General features: G+C 46.3%; 2 protein-coding genes across 2 annotated transcripts in view; both read right to left on the bottom strand.

The window, feature by feature from the left end:
• Positions 1-20,470, bottom strand: part of LOC124775905 — a 476,308-nt gene extending 455,838 nt beyond the window's left edge. Inside the window, exon 1 of the mRNA XM_047250740.1 lies at positions 20,319-20,470. Coding sequence (XP_047106696.1) covers positions 20,319-20,349 — 31 coding nt within the window. The 5' untranslated portion in view covers positions 20,350-20,470. The remainder of the gene's footprint in view (positions 1-20,318) is intronic.
• A 15-nt stretch (positions 20,471-20,485) lies between these two features.
• LOC124775904 (homeobox protein Hox-A3-like) overlaps positions 20,486-20,846 on the bottom strand; it is a 69,102-nt gene continuing 68,741 nt past the window's right edge. The window contains exons 2-3 of the mRNA XM_047250739.1: positions 20,673-20,805; positions 20,486-20,589 (exon numbers count right to left, since the gene is read on the bottom strand). Coding sequence (XP_047106695.1) covers positions 20,486-20,589; positions 20,673-20,805 — 237 coding nt within the window. The remainder of the gene's footprint in view (positions 20,590-20,672; positions 20,806-20,846) is intronic.

Genomic DNA, 20,846 nt, shown 5'->3' with positions numbered 1-20,846 from the left:
CTAGCTAAAGACGCAATTGCAGGAATACCGCTCACTGACTTACGATTACTACTCTCAAGCAATATTTTGAGGCTCTGGGAATTGAATTGGTAGGCTACTACAACCCAAAACAATTTCAGGGCGAGTAAAGAGTCAACTAAGATGTGGCATACATCTTTCCAGACCTCTCGGGAAGATGCCATTGTGTTGTGCCGACTGCTCATCGGCCACACGTGATTCACCCACGAGTTCCTTTTGCGCCGGGAGGATCCTCCTCCTGCAGTTGCGGTAGTCTACTGACGATAGCGCATGTTCTTGTTGGGTGCGCCCTGCAGGCCAGTCTCCGGCCCTCTCTCAGCTTGCCTACCTCACTACCACAGCCACTACCAGTGTTTCATTTTCTGAGGGAGAGGGGATTTTACACTAAACTATAATACTCCTACACTTTCAATATTAGGGGTGGCTGTGGGGGAAAGCCTCCCCTGCCGCTGGCACCCTCCATGCGACTTCCCCCTCACCTTCTTGAGCTTTTAGACGCAACCGTGCAAGATGCTGCTTTGCTTATCTCCATTTTCTTTTACCTATGTCGTTACCACCACTGTCACGTCCTTTTCCAAACTCATTGACTAACTTATATAATCGGAACAGCCAAGTCCGCACTTTTTTCACATTTTACCTTTTTACGTATTTTACTAATGAAATGGAGGGAGTGATGACCCAGTAGTTTAGTCCATTTAAACACATATCATCAAGAAATCTCCTCTTCAGCTGACCAAAACAACGCTCTCTAGCGATCCTACTTTTTCTTTTAACAGCTTGTTGAATGATTTGTGACTCTCCTTTGTTGAATTACGATTGTGTTGGAGGGGTGGGGTGGGGGTGGGGGGGGGGGGGCGGCTCATGAACCAGTGTTATAGTTCAAAGCCTTCACCACGCAAAAGAATAGTGCTCATAAATTCAGTTACCACTTCCTGAACATTTTTATGTCTCCGTATTCGATTGTCATGTACTGACCCGGCCCAGATAGCCTCAATACTAGTGAACTGTTCATTTGCATTCCATGTAGCCTGCACATTTATACTAGCGTAACGCTGTTCTTTTGATATATTCGTCGCCACACTGCATTGGCTTTGGAATTCGCATGGGCGCACCGTCAATTACATCTGTAGCACTTGGAAATTCACGTTTTTCTAGCACTCTTTTTTATTGTCACAATCGCATCATATGCTGACGAGAGAAATTTGATTCACAAGTCAGATTTTCCATCATCTTTTGAAAAACGTTATTCACTGTTGTACTTCTGTAGTTTGACGAATCCCCATTTTTCTGCTATGCCGGACTGTACTCCTGTTGGGTTAGCTACATACCAAAGTCTGTTCTGACGGTAGCACTTCACCTCTTCTTTCCACTGTGTTTGGCAGAAAATTATTTGCAATGGATTTATAATTTTTTTGATGAAACGATATGAGGTTTTGTAATGCTCTACAGGTTGATATCGATGTGTTTTGTACCAGTTTTCATGGTGTGCACATGCTGCAAGTTGAGCCATACCAGCACTCAGCAAACGTGAGCCCACTATTGTCTGGCCTCCACATTTTAGGAGTTATTGCTTCCAGAATGAAGTCAGAGCTTCTATTTAATCACACAGTTTTTGCAATGCCGAAGCCAGAGCTCAAGGCGAAGGAAAAGTTATTTCTCCGTTTTGTCCCCACAAGCTACAGCTCTTTCTCCATATTTTATTCACAAATTCCGAAGTTTCAGATTCGAAACTCGAAAAAAAGCGTTTGCTTCACTTTAATCATGTGGCCTAATGTCTGTCCTTTCGAGCGCTGGAGCACTACTCCGTTGAGATTCTGCATAGAATTGAACGTGGCCCTCCTGAAACCAACTTTCTCGTTTTTGGTCGAGGCATAGCACGAGCTCCTTATAAACAAACAAAACTGAAATGCGACTTCTGAATTACAAACTCGCTGCGTAGTCTTTCCTCATAAGACAGAATGTATGTGGCGTTCCTCCTACCTACTCTGTGCAGTTCGCTAAAATGCCAAATGTTTGCATATCCAAGTATGTAACACATTACACACCAATCAGAATTTTTACATCCCGCCTTCATGGTGCAATTTTAATTTCCAGCGTGTTCACGAAAAAACACGTTGTCCTTGTTTTTACACAACTGGCACTTACTCAAATCACCCAGCAACAAGATCGCATACTTACCAGCATCTGTATGTGCAACGGCCTTATAACTCTAGCTATGGAGAATACTTACTGTAGGCTGAAGTTTATTGAAAGACTCCCAAGGAAATTGTGAGGTTCCTCTTATTTTAGACAACGTTTATCTTCTAAATTTTACATTTTATTGGGACGCTGCAACTGGCAGAAGTAATTCGTTTCTTAAACAGCACTGCAGAACACAACAGCACCGATCATTGGTAATGGATGTACTGTACCATTTATGGTGCGGTGGTAAGTGAGTGGAGTGAAGAGTTGTAAATGAGCCATAAGAAAGAGGCTTGTCTGGCGATCTGCGATTCGGGAACCTACCAATAGTCAAGCGCGAAATATAAAAAATTTCTCTAATAAATATTAATTATTAGAGCTCACCTTTGGCAGTTACGAAGTTGTACGAATCATGCACGAGATTTCTCCTGCGCTCCAATCTAGTCAGTCGGAGATAGGCTGCAATCCTAGTCTGTTCTCTGTTGGAGTCGTCTTAACCATAATTTCGATTTTTAGCAATTTTTGTGTTAATTGTTTCAACTACTTAATTGTAAACTGAAGTTAAAATCTTCTGTGTTGTTAGACCGCGTCGTATTTCTTCAACGTGACCGACGTTCCAACCAATCTGCTGGTATCTCCTTCAGGGTTTTGTTGTTTTCACGGCGGAGAGGTTGAAATGTCGATCATATAGAAGAAATATGACGTGGCCTAACAACCCAGGAGATTTTACCTTCAATGACTACAGTTACGAAAGCCTGCAGACTCACATGATTGTAAACTGTTTTTGCGGTGTTAATTAATAAATGTACCGTACTGACATCCCGGTCGTCTGCTTCCATGTCCTAAAGAATTCATTGTGCTACAAGAGCTGCCTGAAGGGAGTACATGAGAGATATCTACGGAGAACAGGTAGGAGGAAGTCCAACGCACCAATTCATTAAGATAATACAGGAAAGGGTTAACTTAAATTTTGCAGTCTCGGTTGGGAGGGTACGACTAGTGGCACTTCACGCCGCCTACACCACTTTCTAGGACTCGTGGCTAAGTTGAGAAATACTTATGAAGGTATGCTTCCTCAAGAGATCTTACGAAGTGTGCAATGGTACAAATTCATGGTATTTAAAACACATTGTGAGAGGCTCATTTCGGAACGTAGACTGTTGAAAACTGACGATATAACTATAATTTTTTACTGAACGGTTATTATCGCTGTAGGTAATAAGTCAACGAAGCACATTACGTAGCGATTTTGTTTTGCATGTTGGCATTCCGGTTGCTATGGGTTTATTTATCGATTGTCATCTTTCATTTGTAGTTCATTGTTGCTATTTGAGTTTACATACTATCATTTTGCCATTTGGAGATAGTGAGTGGACCTGTGGACGCCGGAAAATGGAGCGCGAAGCGGAGAAACCGGAACATTTCCGACTTATTCCTATGTTTGAGGAGAATAGAGGGATGCCATCAGCGGAAACAGCCAGAAAAGATTGAGGGGTGTATGCGGATAATGCCATTGGACAGAGCACGTCAAGAAAATAGTTTCCTCGTTTTAGTGAGGATCTGGTTCAAATGGCTCTGAGCACTATGGGACTTAATATCTGAGGTCATCAGTCCCCTAGAACTTAGAACTACTTAAAACTAACTAACCTAAGGACATCACACACATCCATGCCCGAGGCAGAATTCGATCCTGCGACCGTGGCAGTTGCGCGGTTCCGGACTGAAGCACCTAGAACCGCTCGGCCACCGCGGCCGGCAGGGAGGATCTTTTTGACATTAGTGGATATCCAGGTTTAGGAAGACTTTCGAGGATCGACGAAAATCGTTCAAACGCATTAATTCACAGTGATATACATTAGTATACTCGAGAAATGGGAAACGTGATGAAGTGTGACGATTGCACCATCGTGCGACATTTGCATGCAATGCGGAAGTTTCAAACAACGGGTGTATGGGTATCGCATGCTCTAAGCCAAAACCACAAAAATCAGAGGTTCGCCAATGTGCATCACTGCTTGCTCGTCATCAATGGGCCCATGAACAACACCGACCATCCCTAGCTTGCATCGCTACTGGTGACGGGAAATGGCGTCTTTACGCTAACATACGAAATAGAAAGGAATGGTTGAGGCCAAGCAAAGCAGCAACTTCCTTACAAAGACACGCGCGCATCCACAAAGGATAATGTTACGCATCTGGTGGAACAGCGACGGTGTGAAGTACTACGAATTTCTCCTCCGAAGTGTAACTATCGCTGCTGACACTTACTGTCAACAACAGAGACGTCTTGCAAACGCAGTCCAAGGACAACGGCCCCGAAGACTGCGTGAAGTGATATTACTCCACGATAACGCCCCTCCGCTTTCTGCTAGAATGAGAGAAGCACTATACAGGAGCTGGTTTGCGTAGTCACTTTCATATTTCACCTCTCGTTCTCTATCGAACAACCTTCAAGGAACGTCCTGACAGATTAAAACTATGTGCCGGACCGAGACTCGAAATCGGGACCTTTGCCTTCCGCGGGTAAGTGCTCTATCAACTGAGCTACCCAAGCACGACTCACGACCCGTCCTCAAGGTAGGAGACGAGGTACTGGCATAATTAAAGCTGTGAGGACGGGTCGTGAGTCGTACTTGGGTAGCTCAGTCCCGAGTTCGAGTCTCTGGTCCTGCACACAGTTTTAATCTGCCAGGAAGTTTCATATCAGCGCACACTCCGTTGCAGAGTGAAAATCTCATTCTGGAAACCTTCAAGGAGCTTCCTTTCCAGATGAAAATGCACTCTCAACATGGCTCGCAGAGTTCTTCGCCTCAAAACCACGTGATTTGTACAGTCGCGGAACCGAAAAGTTACCCCAGCGTTGGTAGACTGTTCTAAATAGTGAAGGAGAATACATTACTCATGGCCAAATTCTTTCTTAAGTCCATCTGTTGTGAAACTTCCTTGCAGATTAAAACTGTGTGCCGGGCCGAGATTCGAACTCCGAACCTTTGCCTTTCACGGGCAAGAGATCTACCGACTGAGCTACCTAGAAGGAGAGTTTCAGTGAACGTTGGAATGTAGGAGACGAGGTACTGGCGGAAGTGAAGCTGTGGGAATGGGTCGTGCGTCGTGCTTGGGCAGCTAAGAGCATTGGACATGTTACGAAAGGTGGATTTTGTTAACACTCATCAAGTCTCGCGACTGCCCCATTTAGCACAGATTTTACAGATGCCAAAGGCAAGGACACACAGACTTCAGGCGCCGTTCGGCTACTTTGTAAGCGCGGGTCTTATCCTCAAAGTCCGCTACGACACGCTGACAATTCCTCCTCGAGATGGCGGTCTCGGCCTTGTCAACGTCCAAGCGAGAGCAGCTGCCCTTTATGTGAGTACGATGGTTAAGTCGTGGACCCGCCGCCGAACTGGATTATCGGGAAGCCTGATGGACGAACTGGCCCCTCCCCCTCAAGTGGCACCTGTTGCAGTAGCCCATATTTCTTCCTCGCTCTCACATGTCAGGGCCTTTTTCATCGAATACAGTTATGTCCATGCCGACTTGCGTAGTACCAGAAACCCTACCGCATTTGATTTTTACCGCCTAATGATGAGAAGTCATACTAGGAATGTTGTGTAAAGCCACCATCCAACGATCGCATGGTCCGTGGTTTGGCGTTCTGTGCACCATATCCTCCTCGACACGAGCGCTCGTGCGACCTGGTATCTGGTCGTTAATGGAAAATGCATGGCACAACTTCGTCTACATGCCATAAAAATGACAGATTCGCCGCTGTGTCCTCGTTGTCACGCGCTTGATGCGGACGAACATCGATTGATGTGTGGATCTTCTGCAGAGGTGTGGCAGCTGGTTCAGAAGATGCTTGCCTTTCTTCTACGTACGGCTCCCCATGCTTTTCCCAGATGAGACATACTTCCCACGTACGAAGACCAACGCTGTGATCTGGATAAAAAGCATCTCCATCTCTTATTTGTTCCATGAAGGTGATAAGAGTGTTCTTGATTTTTTGTACGTTCCTGCAAGATCGCTTTACTTTTCTCGTGCACCATCCGCGATACCGTCAGTACTACGCCAACTTTTTGGGTAGTGCCTTCTTCGATCCCACCTACAGATGGGGTGTCCCAGGTACGAGATGGTGATTTCAATGAGATTGTGTAATACCAGGACTCGATCCAATATATCGGCAAATGCAATACTCTTCGTGAAAACGTGCCTGGAACATGCCTGACTGCCATGGGATTCAGTGTGCGTCTACCCACAAGTTGGCGGGACGCGGATACCATTTTGTCTGTTCTGCCACAAGGGCGTTTTCTTTAAATTCTACAGTTCCCTTTTTATTTTGTTTGTTATTGAAGGTAATTACACATAATTGTTTTTCTCCTGGAGGGTGTCCTATGTGATCTCAACAAATATATATAAATAAATAAATTAGTATGATACGCGATCTGAAAACAAAAACCTGATATCGAAAAAGTATCCTTATTTACATTTTGGAGAAATATTTTTTTTATTTTATACAGAAGTCCGTCATTTATTTTAGAACACAAGAGATAAAAAAAGCAGTTAACAGAGAAACGTCGGTAGAACACTTGCCCGCGAAAGGCAAAGGTCCCGAGTTCGAATCTCGATCCTGCACACACTTTTGATCATCCAGGAAGTTTCATATCAGCGCACATTCCGCTGGAGAGTCAAAATCTCATTCTGGATCTAACTGTTGTGTTTACTAAACAAGGGGAAAAACCCTACAAAATTATGGGCAAACCTAACAGTTTCGTCCGAGATATCACCTTGTCCTGAGTGAGGTTGTTAGGACAAGAAGGTAGTTCTTAGCCTGATCGGTGGAATCTTGTCCAAATATGAAGACAAGAAGACACCAGTTGTAGCCGATGTCTGCTAGCTTATTTGTTTTCTCCAGTCACGACTATGGATTCACATTCTGAGACAAAACCGTGTCATAGTCTCACACCGCAGTGTACTACTGTACCTACTCAGAGCACAGCCCATTGCACCTTCAAGCCGGATGCCACGGCGTGCAGTTGGCAGAGACGGACAGCACTGACAGATGGCCGTGCTACCTCTGGCAAAGAGCCTCGCACCGTCTGCGAGGCTGGCTATTACCATCACTTTTCTTAACCTACATTACTTCCGTCTCGGCGCAACGATGAGCAGTCTCATTACGTAGGAAAACTCTGGTGCTTACGTATCGTCACCTGAATTACACTACTGGCCATTAAAATTGCTACACCACGAAGATGACGTGCTACAGATGCGAAATTTAACCGACAGGAAGAAGATGCTGTGATATGCAAATGATTAGCTTTTCAGAGCATTCACACAAGGTTGGCGCCGGTGGCGACACCTATAACGTGCTGACATGAGGAATGTCTGAACCGATTTCTCATACACAAACAGTAGTTGACCGGCGTTGCCTGGTGAAACGTTGTTGTGATGCCTCGTGTAAGGAGGAGAAATGCGTACCGTCACGTTTCCGACTTTGATAAAGGTCGGATTGTAGACCATCGCGATTACGGTTTATCGTATCGCGACATTGCTGCTCGCGTCGGTCGAGATCCAATGACTGTTAGCAGAATATGGAATCGTTGGGTTCAGGAAGGTAATACGGAACGCCATGCTGGATCCCAATAGCCTTGTATTACTAGCAGTCGAGATGACAGGCAACTTATCCGCGTGGCTGTAACGGATCGTGCAACCACGTCTCGACCCCTGAGTCAACAGATCGGGACGTTTGCAAGACAACAACCATCTTCACGAATAGTTCGACGACGTTTGCAGCAGCATGGACTATCAGCTCGGAGACCATGGCTGCGGTTACCCTTGACACTGAATCACAGACAGGAGCGCCTGCGATGGTATACTCAACGTCGAACCTGGGTGCACGAATGACAAAACGTCATTTTTTCGGATGAATACAGGTTCTGTTTACAGCATCATGATGGTCACATCCGTGTTTGGCGACATCGCGGTGAACGGACATTGGAAGCATGTATTCGTTATCGCCATACTGGAGTATCACCCGGCGTGATGGTATGGGGTGCCATTGGTTAATCGTCTCGGTCACCTCTTGTTCGCATTGACAGCACTTTGAACAGTGGACGTTAAATTTCAGATGTGTTACGACCCGTGGCTCTACCCTTCATTCGATCCCTGCGAAACCCTACATTTCAGCAGGATAATGCACGACCGCATGTTGCAGGTCCGGTGCGGGCCTTTCTGGATATAGGAAATGTTCGACTGCTTCCCTGGCCAGCACTTTCTCCAGATCTCTCACCAATTGAAAACGTCTGGTCAATGGTGGCCGAGCAACTGGCACGTCACAATATGCCATTCACTACTCTTGATGAACTGCGGTATCGTGTTGAAACTGCATGGGCAGCTGTACCTGTACACGTCATCCAAGCTCTGTTTGACTCAATGCCCAGGCGTATCAAGGCCGTTATTACGGCCAGAGGTGGTTGTTGTGGGTACTGATTTCTCAGGATCTATTCACCCAAATTGCGTGAAACTGTAATCACACATGTCAGTTCTAGTACAATATATTTGTCCAATGAATACCTGTTTATCAACTGCATTTCTTCTTGGTGTAGCCATTTTAACGGCCAGTAGTGTAGATTTCCAGAAGGCTTTTGATACCGATCCTCACAAGCGACTATTAATGAAATTTCGTGCATATGGAGTAGCGTCTCAGTTGTGTGACTGGATTCGTGATTTCCTCTCAGAGAGGTCACAGTTCGTAGTGACAGACGGTAAATCATCGAGTAGAACAGAAATGATATCTGGCGTTCCGCAAGTGTCATAGGCCCTCTGCTGTTACTGATTTATATAAATAGGTGATAATCTGAGCAGCCGCCTTAGATTGTTTGCAGATGACGCTATAATTTACCGTCTAGTATAATCATCAGACGATCAATTCCAATTACAAAATGATCTAGAGAGAAGTTCTGTATGGTGCGAAAAGTGTCGATTGGCACTAAGCAAACGAAAGTGCGACGTCATCCACATGGGTGCTAAAAGAAATCCGATAAATTTTGGGTATAGGATAAATCGCACAAATCTAAGGGCTTTCAGTTCGACTAAATACCTAGGGATTACAATTGCGAGCAACTTAAATTGGAAAGACCACGTAGATAATACTGTGGGGAAGGCGAAACAAAGACTGCGCTTTGTTGGCAGAACACTTAGAAGATGCGACAAACCCACTAAAGAGACAGCCTACATTACACTTGTCCGTCCTCTGCTGGAATATTGCTGCGCAGTATGGGATCCTTACCAGGTAGGATTGACGGAGGACATCGAAAAAGTGCAAAGAAGGGCAGCTCGTTTCGTGTTATCGAGCAACAGTGGTGAGAGTGTCACTGATATGATGCACGAGTTGTGGTGGCAGTCACTGAAACAAAGGCGGTTTTCTTTGCGGCGAGATCTGTTTACGAAAATTCAATCACCAACTTCCTTTTCTGAATGCGTAAATATTTTGTTGGCACCCACCTACGCAGGGAGAAATGACCATCACAATAAAATAAGAGAAATCAGAGCTCGAACGGATAGATTTAGGTGTTCCTTTTTTCCACACGCCATTCGAAAGTGGAATGGTAGAGAAGTAGTGCGAAAATGGTTCGATGAACTCTCTGCCAGGCACTTAAGTGTGAATTGCAGAGTAACCATGTAGATGTAGATGTAGATGTTATTGTGAGGGGTATCTTTCGTGCTTAGTGTCCCCTTAGTGTCCTTAAGAAACTGATAAATGCGAAAGGTTATCAATACGGTTTGCAGCATTGTGTACAGCAGACGAACAGTTTCGAGGCGATAATTGTTTCAGGATGACCGCGCACGGCCATACACTGAGGTGACAAAGTCAAGGGGTAGCGATATGTACGTATACAGACAACGGTAGCGTCATTTACGCAGGGTATAAAATGGCAGTACGTTGACAGAGTTTCATTTGTACTCAGGTGACACATGTGAAAACGTTTCCGACGTGATTTTGTTCGCGCGGCGGGAATTAATAGATTTTCAACGCGGTGTGGTATTGCAGCTAAGCGCATGGGACATACGTTTCGGAAATCGTTAGGGAATTCAGTATTCCGAGATCCGCAGTGTCAAGAGCATGCCGAGAATACAACCACAGACAAGACAGTGGCCAACGGCCTTCACTTAACGATCGAGAGAAGCGACATTTGGATAGAGTTGTTGGTGATAACAGCAAGCAGCGCTGCGTCAAATGAACACAGAAGTTAATGAGGGACGTACGATGGACGTATCTGCTAGGACAGTGCGGAGAAATTCGGCGTTAATGGACTATGGCAGCAAACGAGTGACGCGAGTGCTTTTGCTAACAGCATGACATCGCCCGCAGCTACTCTCCTGGGGTCGTGACCATATCGCTTGGACCCGTGAGACAGGAAAACCGTCGCTGGGTCAGATAAGTCCCGATTTCAGTTGGTGACAGCTAGTGGTGGGATACGAGTGTGGCGCAGACCCTATGAAGCCGTGGACCCAAGTTGTTAACGAGGCACTCTGGAAGCTGGTGGTAGCTCTATAACTGTGTGGGCTGTGTTTACATGGAATGGACTACATCCTCTGGTGTAACTGAACCTATCATTAATTGTCTCGGCTATTTGGAGACATTGTGCAGCTATTCATTGACTTCGTGTACCCAAACAACGATGCCATGTCACCAGGCCACAACTGATCGCGACTGGTTTGAAGAACATTCTGCTCAGTTCAAGCGAATGATTTGGCCGCCTAGATCACCCAACATTAATTCCATGCAACATTTATGGTTGGCCTCTGTGGCCGAGCGGTTCTAGGCACTTCAGTCCGGAACCGCGCGACTGTTACGGTCGCAGGTTCGAATCCTGCCTCGAGCGTGGATGTGTGTGATGTCCTTAGGTTAATTAGGTTTAAGTAGTTCTAGTTTAGGGGACTGATGACCTCAGATGTTAAGTCCCATAGTGCTCAGAGCCATTTTTGATTTGAACCAACATTTATGGGACATAATCGAGAGGTCAGTTCGTGCAAAATATCCTGCACCGGCAACACTTTCGCAATTATGGACGGTTAAGAGGCAGCATGGCTCTATATTCCTGCAGGGGACTTCCATCGACTACTTGAGTCCGTGCCACAGTGAGTTGTTGCACTGCGCCGGGCGAAAGGAGGTCCGACACGATACTAGGAGGTATCCCATGAGTTTTGTCACGTCAATTTAAAGCAGCATCTATGAGGCATTTGTCTGTGGACAATAACATTCCTGAAATGAACTGTACTATCTAGATTTCCGTCCTAAAATGTGTGTGAAATCTTATGGGACTTAACTGCTAAGGTCATCAGTCCCTAAGCTTACACACTACTTTGTCTACATTATCCTAAGGACAAACACACACACCCATGCCCCAAGGAGGACTCGAACCTCCGCCGGGATCAGCCGCACAGTCCATGACTTTAGCGCCTAAAACCGCTCGGCTAATCCCGCGCGGCATTTCCGTCCTGATCCCTATGATATGGAACACTTTTGAGCTGGACTGTCGATTTCATTTCAGACCCAAGCGTCCAACATCACTACCTTCTCTAGTTTCGGCCAGCAATCAAGGACGTGCTGCCATTGCCCTACAGATATTCCGACGCGTCACTGAAAGTGTCCCCAGCAGAGCTCACGCCGCCATAAAGGCGAAGATTGTAGAACACTATAGTGATATACACTGATGAGTGTCCAGACACTTTGGTTCAGATAGTGCACATTCACGTCGGCGCACGTCACTACCTACAGACTGTGCGCCTCATCCGCCACCCTCCCTCGCCAGAGCCGTCGCCGGCCGGGGCAGACCGCGGCTGAGCGGCGTGGAAGGCTCGCGGCAGCACGTGCTGGCGGTCGGCGCGGCGCACTATAATTACCACAGTGACGCACTTTGGCGCTTCAAAATAAGCCGGCCCAGCCTTAAAGCCGAGCCTCCTGACCGGCGCGCTCCGTCCGGCCCCGGTCGCAGCCGTAGCCGCCTCCATTTATACCGTAAGGCGCTGCCTTCCGCGGGGAAGGCGCCGCTCCAAACATTTACACAAGTTTTGACTGGCGGTGATTTGTCTGCGCTATTCATAGCCGGTCGCCGGATTAAGGAAGCGGTCGGCCTCTTCCGCTTCCTCCAGGGCCGTGACTCGGACCGCGGACCGCTCCGTTCAGCCCTCTCTGTTGGCGTCTGAGGCCCCGAACACGACGAGAGAACAAGTGACCCAACGACCGGGTCTCGTCAGTGCTCATCTGACGTGTAAACTGCACAGTAAATTAATGGACGAAATGAATTAAAAACAAGGAGTTACTCATCATTTACGAACTTTATGATAACACTGTCTAAATAGGTACACGATTGGATTGAGGATTCCTTGGAGGATTGGACGTAGCAAGTTACCTTGGAAGTAGAATCGTTGGCAGATGTAGAAGCAGAGTCAGGTAAGCCCCAGGGAAGTGTGTTGGGACCCTTGCTCTTCATGTTGTACGAGGGGGCTTTTGTTTCTGAAAGCAGGTTGATCTAATTTAGGATTCCAATACACCGTAGTATTCCACACTGTTTTCTCTAGGAAACCCTATTTTTGAACATAATATCCATTCAATACTTACTGGGAGGGCCCACACTCCCGCATGATACCACTCTACTGGTCGACGTCAGAACCTGTGACGATTTTCGTCAAAAAATTGTTACGATCAGCCACCTAACCCGGAAGCTATTCCGCACAGATGGCCTTCGTTGCTCCTTATTGTCTTCTGTTAGGCGGTGAGGAACCCAATGGGTCGCACCTTTGAGTATCGACAAAATGTTAAAATATGTGTGAAATCTCATGGGACTTAACTGCTAAGGCCATCAGTCCCTAAGCTTACACACTACTTAACCTAAATTATCCTAAGACAAACACACACACCCATGCACGAGGGAGGACTCGAATCTCCTCCGGGACCTGCCGCACAATCCACGACTGCAGCGCCAAAGACCGCACGGCTAATCCCGTGCGGCTTTGAGTACCCCAACTGGTGGACGATGTGTTAGCACTATCAACAGAGACGTCCAATTGAGCAGGAAGGTATTTGATTGCGACCTATCCATCACCTCGGATGAACCGTCCGGAAGTTCCAGCATTGCAGGAGTCACAGCTATGTGCGGCCGGTCGGCACGCGGGAAGCAGGACAGTTTGCGCGACCTTGTTGCACTGATGATAGACTCTTCCGCGCAACGACTCACTGTGCCTTCGTTCTATGTCAGGTCTCCGTAGACATTCTGCAAGCGTCTATGAATATTTGCGATGTTCTGGTATACAGCCATATGAAACTGTGTCAACTCTGCTTGGAACGCCCTCTGTTACAGACGCCATTTTGGAAGACACGTGTAGCGTCACCACCTATCGGAATTTAATGAAACTATAGGGGCTGTACCGGGAATATTCCACGATGTCCCGCAACAAATTAAACATTTTTTTGAATCGGAATTGGCCGAGAATAAAAGTGTTACGTTACTTACTGAATGCTCCTCGTACTGTATATTAATGAACTAGCGATCAAAAAGTTTCCATTCGACCGCTGTACAGTCCAGAATCGGTGTGCCAATCAGGCAAAATCGTCATGAGCGCTGAGGCAATCATCCCACCCACGCAGCAAGTTGAATATACCCCTTTGGTGAAACACCCTGTCCCGCTGCGTGAAAAAGTCCATAAACGTCTGCTGCTCATCCTCGTTCGACGGGAATCATCGACCCTACAAGATTTTTTTTAAGGGATGAAGGGCGTGATAATCGCATGGGAAGAGATCGGGACTAGAGAGCGGGTGCTCGAGTGTCTCCCCCTCGACTTGGCGTAACTTCTGCGTTACGGTGTTTGCGATATGGGGACGTGCGTATCGTGAACATAATAATAAATAAAACAAACAGGTTTGACATACACTGAATAACAGTGTGGCTTGAGATAATGGTGCCTGCACATGTAACGACTGTTTTTGTTGACCATTTATGGCACTGTTGCCGGCCGCTGTGGCCGAGCGGTTCTAGGAACTTCGGTCCGGAATCGCGATGCTGCTACGGTCGTAGGTTCGGATCCTGCTTAGAGCATGGATGTGTGTGATGTCCTTAGGTTAGTTAGGATTAAGCAGTTCTAAGTCTAGGGGACTGATGACCTCAGGTGTTAAGTCCCATAGTGCTTAGAGCCATTTGAACCATTTTTTATGGCACTGTTATTCGGGGTATTTCACACATGTTTGTTTTACTTCTGCCCCATACTTTGTGAATATGTTCTCGTTTTTATGCTCTGACATCTGCGTCATACAACCAAGTGAATGTCTTTCGTCGATGACTTCGTTTATAGAAGTTTGATTGTGCCCGACATTGTTGTACTTGAAAATGGCCGAAGACCGAAATCATGATCGTACAGTAGAATAAACGAGCTGTATTGTCAAATGGTGGAACTTTCATTTAAGATAGCCCCAGGTTTGTTTGACCGATGGGAGGCGTCACGGAATTGCCGAAAACCGTGGAGTGACAGACGCTTGAACATAGTCGCTAACTATCCTTCTAAGGTCTAGTTACAGATTTTCAAGAACCATATTGAGTGAGAAGTCTAGAAATGCACTACAACACTCTACATATTGCTCCCTTACGTACTACGAAAGCAAGACTGATTACAGTGTCCATAGGGTCATTTAAGCACTCATTCTTCCTGCGCTCTCCATACCCTAACGGAACTGAAAGAACCCTTAAGAGCCGTACAATGTGAAGTACCCTCTGCCATGCACTTCATGGTGGTTTTCTGAGTATTCATGTACATATAGATGGTCATCATCCCTCATTAAGTGATGTCAGTTTATTTTAATGTGGCAAGGGCCTTATCGGTCATATTCCTGACTCTACGAGCCTATCCATTTCTTTCTGTCGAGTGGACTGTTTGTTCTTTTGGCGTTGATATTAATGCTTGATGTTATCTCGCCACCTAATTCTGGGTCTTCCTCTTCCTCCCGCTCCAACGACTGTTCTGAAGAATGCTATTCTAGGTATTATATTCTCCGTAATTCTTGCTGTATTGTCTGTCCAGTTCGACCTGCCATTCTTTCACACTTTGACAATGTTACGGTGTTTGTACAGCTTTTTTTAATTCTTCATTATTTCTTAACCTTCAATCAATGTTATTTTCATCATACACCACTCTAAAGATTTTTCTTAGATTTTTTATTTCAAATGTTAAGAGTTCTTCTTCATATTTATTTCTAAATATTAATGATCTACTTATGTATAATGTTACTGGTATTATAGTCGATTAATACAAGCGAATTTTGAAGTTCATATTAAGCGATTTGTTCCTTAACAGATTGATAAAACTCACTTGAAGCTGTCACTCTATCTGAAAGTGAACACATTTACAGCCAAAGGCTTTCTAATTTATGACTCGATGTTCTGTCTTTTCTCCATTAAGATGAAATCTTGTTTTCTCAGTGGCTTTGTGATAATTTTCATCATTCTGATTACTTGTGTTCTGGGACTACTTATTTATGCTACACCAGCTCCTGTATTTGGATCCCTTTTCGATTAGTTTTGCTAAATTCTCTTTAGATTTTCTGTAAGACGAGGTTAAATGAAACAGACGAAATGGCGTCCCCTTGTCTCACCCCGGGGTACATCCTAAAACTTTCAGTTTCCACTACAGGCGTCTTTATACGACGTTAAGTGATCTAGGCGGCACTATCCTAAACCTACCCAACAAGCTCCCTCGGACGAAAATTTCTGTGCTTACGATGCATCGAAACAGTTAACTGAGTGTAAACTTCTCATACCTCATACCTCAATAGGAACCAATAAGCTGCAAACTTCTTTTTGTTTTAACTGATTGAAGTACTGTATTAACTTTACCCGGCAGCTCTTGAAAGGATGGATGCAATTATTTAATACGAGGTAATGTTTACTACAAAAATTCTCAAAATTATTTGTGAATGGCGTAAATGTGAGCCCCTTGTCATCGTTCGAAGAACTTTCCCGCGATGTTTACATGGAAATGTCAGTGAAAGTACGCTACGCCGCTAACCTTCACCACCACCACCACCACCACCATCATCATAACGCCACCATCATCGTCATCCATCATTTTACAGTCGTTTCAGGATAAGGGACACGTTTAGAATTTTTTGTACATTACTTTTCTCAGTTATACACAATCATGTTGCTTCTTCAAGTTCCCAACGTTATCTTAGCCCCTCGGGAATGGATGTGTGTGCTGTCCTTAGGTTAGTCAGGTTTCAGTAGTTCTAAGTTCTAGGGGACTGATGACCTCAGAAGTTAAGTCCCATAGTACTCAGAGCCATTTGAACGATTTATCTTAGCCACCACCCATTACGGCACCTTCGCTGTCTATGGAGTCTGTCGGTATCCAGTAACGAATGATGCGTGTACTATCCATTTACGTGGCTACCTGTTGGGTTCTTGCGTTAAACTGTTACTATATAATTAATTATGTTCTTCATTCCGATCTATAAGATACATTCAAAAAGAAACGCGCCGGAGACTGTAAAATTAAAACCGTTGAAAGGATTGTCATTGCCTACGGAAGAAGGACCGATGAGAGCTCAGGTCCCACACTCGCCGCTAGAGGGACACGGGCGCACACCTACGTGACGACATAGCGAGCACACCGCAGCCCACGAGAAAGACAGGCCGCTGCGCGTACGTCACGAAGGTAGGCCTGAACTCGCTCACTCGCTCAGCTCAGCGGACAAAATGCGTTTCTAAACCTGTTAACTCGCACCTGAGGGCGTACGTACTAACGGGAATTGCCTCTTCTACTGCAAGCTGCTATTACGAAGTCTTACTGATTAATACACTACTGGCCATTAATATTGCTACACCAAGAAGAAATGCAGATGTAAAACGGGTATTCATTGGACAAATATATTATACTAGAACTGACATGTGATTACATTTTCACGCAATTTGGGTGCATAGATCCTGAGAAATCAGTACCCAGAACAATCGCCTCTGGCCGTAATAACGGCCTTGATATGCCTGGGCATTGAGTCAAACAGAGCTTGGATGGTGTGTACAGGTACAGCTGCCCATGCAGCTTCAACACGATACCACAGTTCATCAAGAGTAGTAACTGCCGTATTGTGACGAGCCAGTTGCTCGGCCACCATTGACCAGACATTTTCGATTGGTGAGAGATCTGAAGAATGTGCTGGCCAGGGCAGCAGTCGAACATTTTCTGTATCCAGAAAGGCCCGTAGAGGACATGCAACATGCGGCCGTGCATTATCCTGCTGAAATGTAGGGTTTCGCTGGGATCGAATGAAGGGTAGAGCCACGGGTCGTAACACGTCTGAAATGTAAAATCCACTATTCGAAGTGCCGTCAGAGCGAACAAGAGGTGACCGAGACGTGTAACCAATGGCACACCATACCATCATGCCGAGTGATACGCCAGTTTGGCGATGACGAATACACGCTTCCAATATGCGTTCACCACGATGTCGCCAAACACGGATGCGACCATCATGATGCTGTAAACAAAACCTGGATTCATCCGAAAAACTGACGTTTTGCCATTCGTGCACCCAGGTTCGTCGTTGAGTACACCATCGCAGGCGCTCCTGTCTGCGATGCAGTGTCAAGGGTAACCGCAGCCATGGTCTCCGAGCTGATAGTCCATGCTGCTGCAAACGACGTCGAACTGTTCGTGCAGATGGTTGTTGTCTTGCAAAACGTCCCGATCTGTTGACTCAGGGATCGAGACGTGGCTGCACGATCCGTTACAGCCATGCGGATAAGATGCCTGTCATCTCGACTGCTAGTGATACGAGGCCGTTGGGATCCAGCAAGGCATTCCGTATTACCCTCCTGAACCCACCGATTCCATATTCTGCTAACAGTCATTGGCGCTCGACCAACGCGAGCAGCAATGTCGCGATACGATAAACCGCAATCGCGATAGGCTACAATCCGACTTTTATCTAAGTCGGAAACGTGATGGTACGCTTATCTCCTCCTTACACGAGGCATCACAACAACGTTTCACCAGGCAACGGCGGTCAACTACTGTTTGTGTATGAGAAATCGGTTGGAAACTTTCCTCATGTCAGCACGTTGTAGGTGTCGCCACCGGCGCCAAGCTTGTGTAAATGCTCTGAAAAGCTAATCATTTGCATATCACAGCATCTTCTTACTGTCGGTTAAATTTCGCGTTTGTAGCATGTCATGTTCGTGGTGTAGAAATTTTAATGGCCAGTAGTGTATATATACGTCTATACTCGCACACCACCTTACAGTTTGTGGCGGAAGGTATTTCGCGTACCAATGTAACTTCTCTCTTTTTTTCTGTTCCAATTTCGTATTGTTCGCGGGCAAAGCGATCGCTGGTAAGCCTCCTCGTTGATTCTAGCCTCTCTGATATTATATTCGTGCTCTTTTTGCTAACTCTGCATAGGAGGAAGCAATATATTGCTTGACTTTTCCAGGAACGTGCAGTACGCTCTGAGAAACTTAACAGTAGACCACACTATGACGCAGAACTCCTCTCTTGCAGCGTCGGCCTCTGGAGTTGCCTGAGCATCTCCGTGACGCTTAAGCGCTTATTTAACGTACCTGTAACGAAACGTGCTGCTCTTCGTTTGATCTTCTCTATTTCCTGCATCACCCCTATCTCGTACACGTCCCATACTGACGAGCAATATGAAAGTATTGGTCGGACGAATGTTTTGTAAGCTACTTCCATTGTTGATGGACTACGTTTCTTGATATTTTCCAGTGAATATAAGTCTGAAATCTGCCTTACCGGCAATAGCATCACGTGCTCATTCCACTTTACATCGCTCCATACGCACACTCCTAGATATATTATCAAAAATGGTTCAAATGGCTCTGAGCACTACGGGACTTAACATCTATGGTAATCAGTCCCCTAGAACTTAGAACTAGTTAAACCTAACTAACCTAAGGACATCACACAACACTCAGTCATCACGAGGCAGAGAAAATCCCTGACCCCGCCGGGAATCGAACCCGGGAACCCAGGCGCGGGAAGCGAGAACGCTGCCGCACGACCACGAGCAGCGGACAGATGTATTATCTAAGTAACTGCAAGCAGTGACTGTTCTGCAATTGTGTAATCATATAATAAAGGATCTTCCATCTATGTGTTGCATTTATTTATGTTGAGGATCAATTGCTGCTCCCAGCACCAAGCTTCAGTCCTCTGCACCCTTCCTGCAGTTTTCTAGCGTCGCGATTTCTCTGTATATTGCAGCATCATCCAAGAGAAGCCTCACGGACCTATCTACTACTTCACTTATGTATGAGGATATTGTGAAAAGTAATGGTCCTATAAAAAACTCTTCTGGGACACATCCTAAAATTGTTTTTCTTCATATGTCTAAAGTATTCTCTCTCTGCTGTCTTCTGTTTGCTAGAAACCCTTAAGTCAGTGACTAAGTAGGTGTGATATTCCATATGCTCGTATTTGGTTCATTAGGCGGCAGTGCAAAGCTGTACTGAATGCTGTCCATAAGGTTGTATCTACTGTTTCCCGAGCTTGGTTTCACAGTATCGTTGGTTTCAGAACCCATGTTGATTCGTACAGAAGAGATCTGTGTTCACTCCCAATTGCTCCATTATGCTGTACTGGTCGAGACACTCCATAGAGGAATGTGACTATCAGAAAGTGAGAGCTACCAAGTGTCTTCCCTACATTGATCAAAATGATGTGTAGGCTGCCTGGCACAACAGATGTGTTATGTGCGAGTAGTGTCAGCATGCCGTATAGACTTGCTTTGCGGGTCAACCTACACACCAGGGGAAAGAACAGCTTTTTCCAGCCCCTGATGTGTAGGTTGCCTGACACAACAGACTTCTTGTGTGCGAGTAGTATGTAGTATCAGCATGCCATATAGACTTGCTTTGCAGGATAGCCTATAGTTCAGAGACAAGAGCAGTTTTCCAGCCCCCAATGTGTAGCCTGCCCTGCATGACAGTTGTTTTGTGTTGGAATAGTATCGGATTGCTTCATCGAATCGGTAGCCTGCCGCTCCAACATACACAGCAGCTTGGCATACGGAGGTGGATGTTAAGAAGGTAGTGAGGAGAATATGAAGTGTCACTCACCAGTATCGGGGAAGATCTCGGAGAAGTGCATGTGGATGTCGAGGTCGTCCGACGAGGAGGAGGAGGAAGAGGGGGAGGCGCGCGTGGCGGTGGCGGCGGCGGCGGCGGCCAGCCGGGCGGCGGAGCTCTTGTGCTGCTGCTGGCTCTGCTGGTGGTGGTGGCCGTGGTCAGCGAAGGCGGCGCGCTCCCAGCGGAACGCCTCCTTCACCTTGGTCCACTTGGAGACCTTGGCCTTGCTCTTCTGCGGAGACTGCCGTTGCTGCTGCGGCGGCTGCGGAATGTGTACTCCCACGGAGCGCGAGCGGCCGCGAGCCGTGGGGTCCGCCGCCCCCGCAGACGACGTTCCTCCCCCACCTGCTGCCGCCCTCGCAGACGCCTGGCCGTGGCCGGCGTCAGCCTCTTCGCCGCGCAGCTGTTTGTGCATCACCTGCAGCCGCTTCAGGTCTTCCAGGTACTGCACACGTCGCTGCAGCTTTGTATTCTGCTCCTGCGAAGAAGAAGAAGGTAAGAAACTTGGCAGTTAAGAGT

The sequence above is a fragment of the Schistocerca piceifrons genome, chromosome 2, assembly GCF_021461385.2.
Source record: "Schistocerca piceifrons isolate TAMUIC-IGC-003096 chromosome 2, iqSchPice1.1, whole genome shotgun sequence".
In the NCBI taxonomy this organism is placed as follows: domain Eukaryota; kingdom Metazoa; phylum Arthropoda; class Insecta; order Orthoptera; family Acrididae; genus Schistocerca; species Schistocerca piceifrons.
Note: the sequence above shows the minus strand (reverse complement) of the source record. Positions and strands in the feature narration are given on the sequence as shown.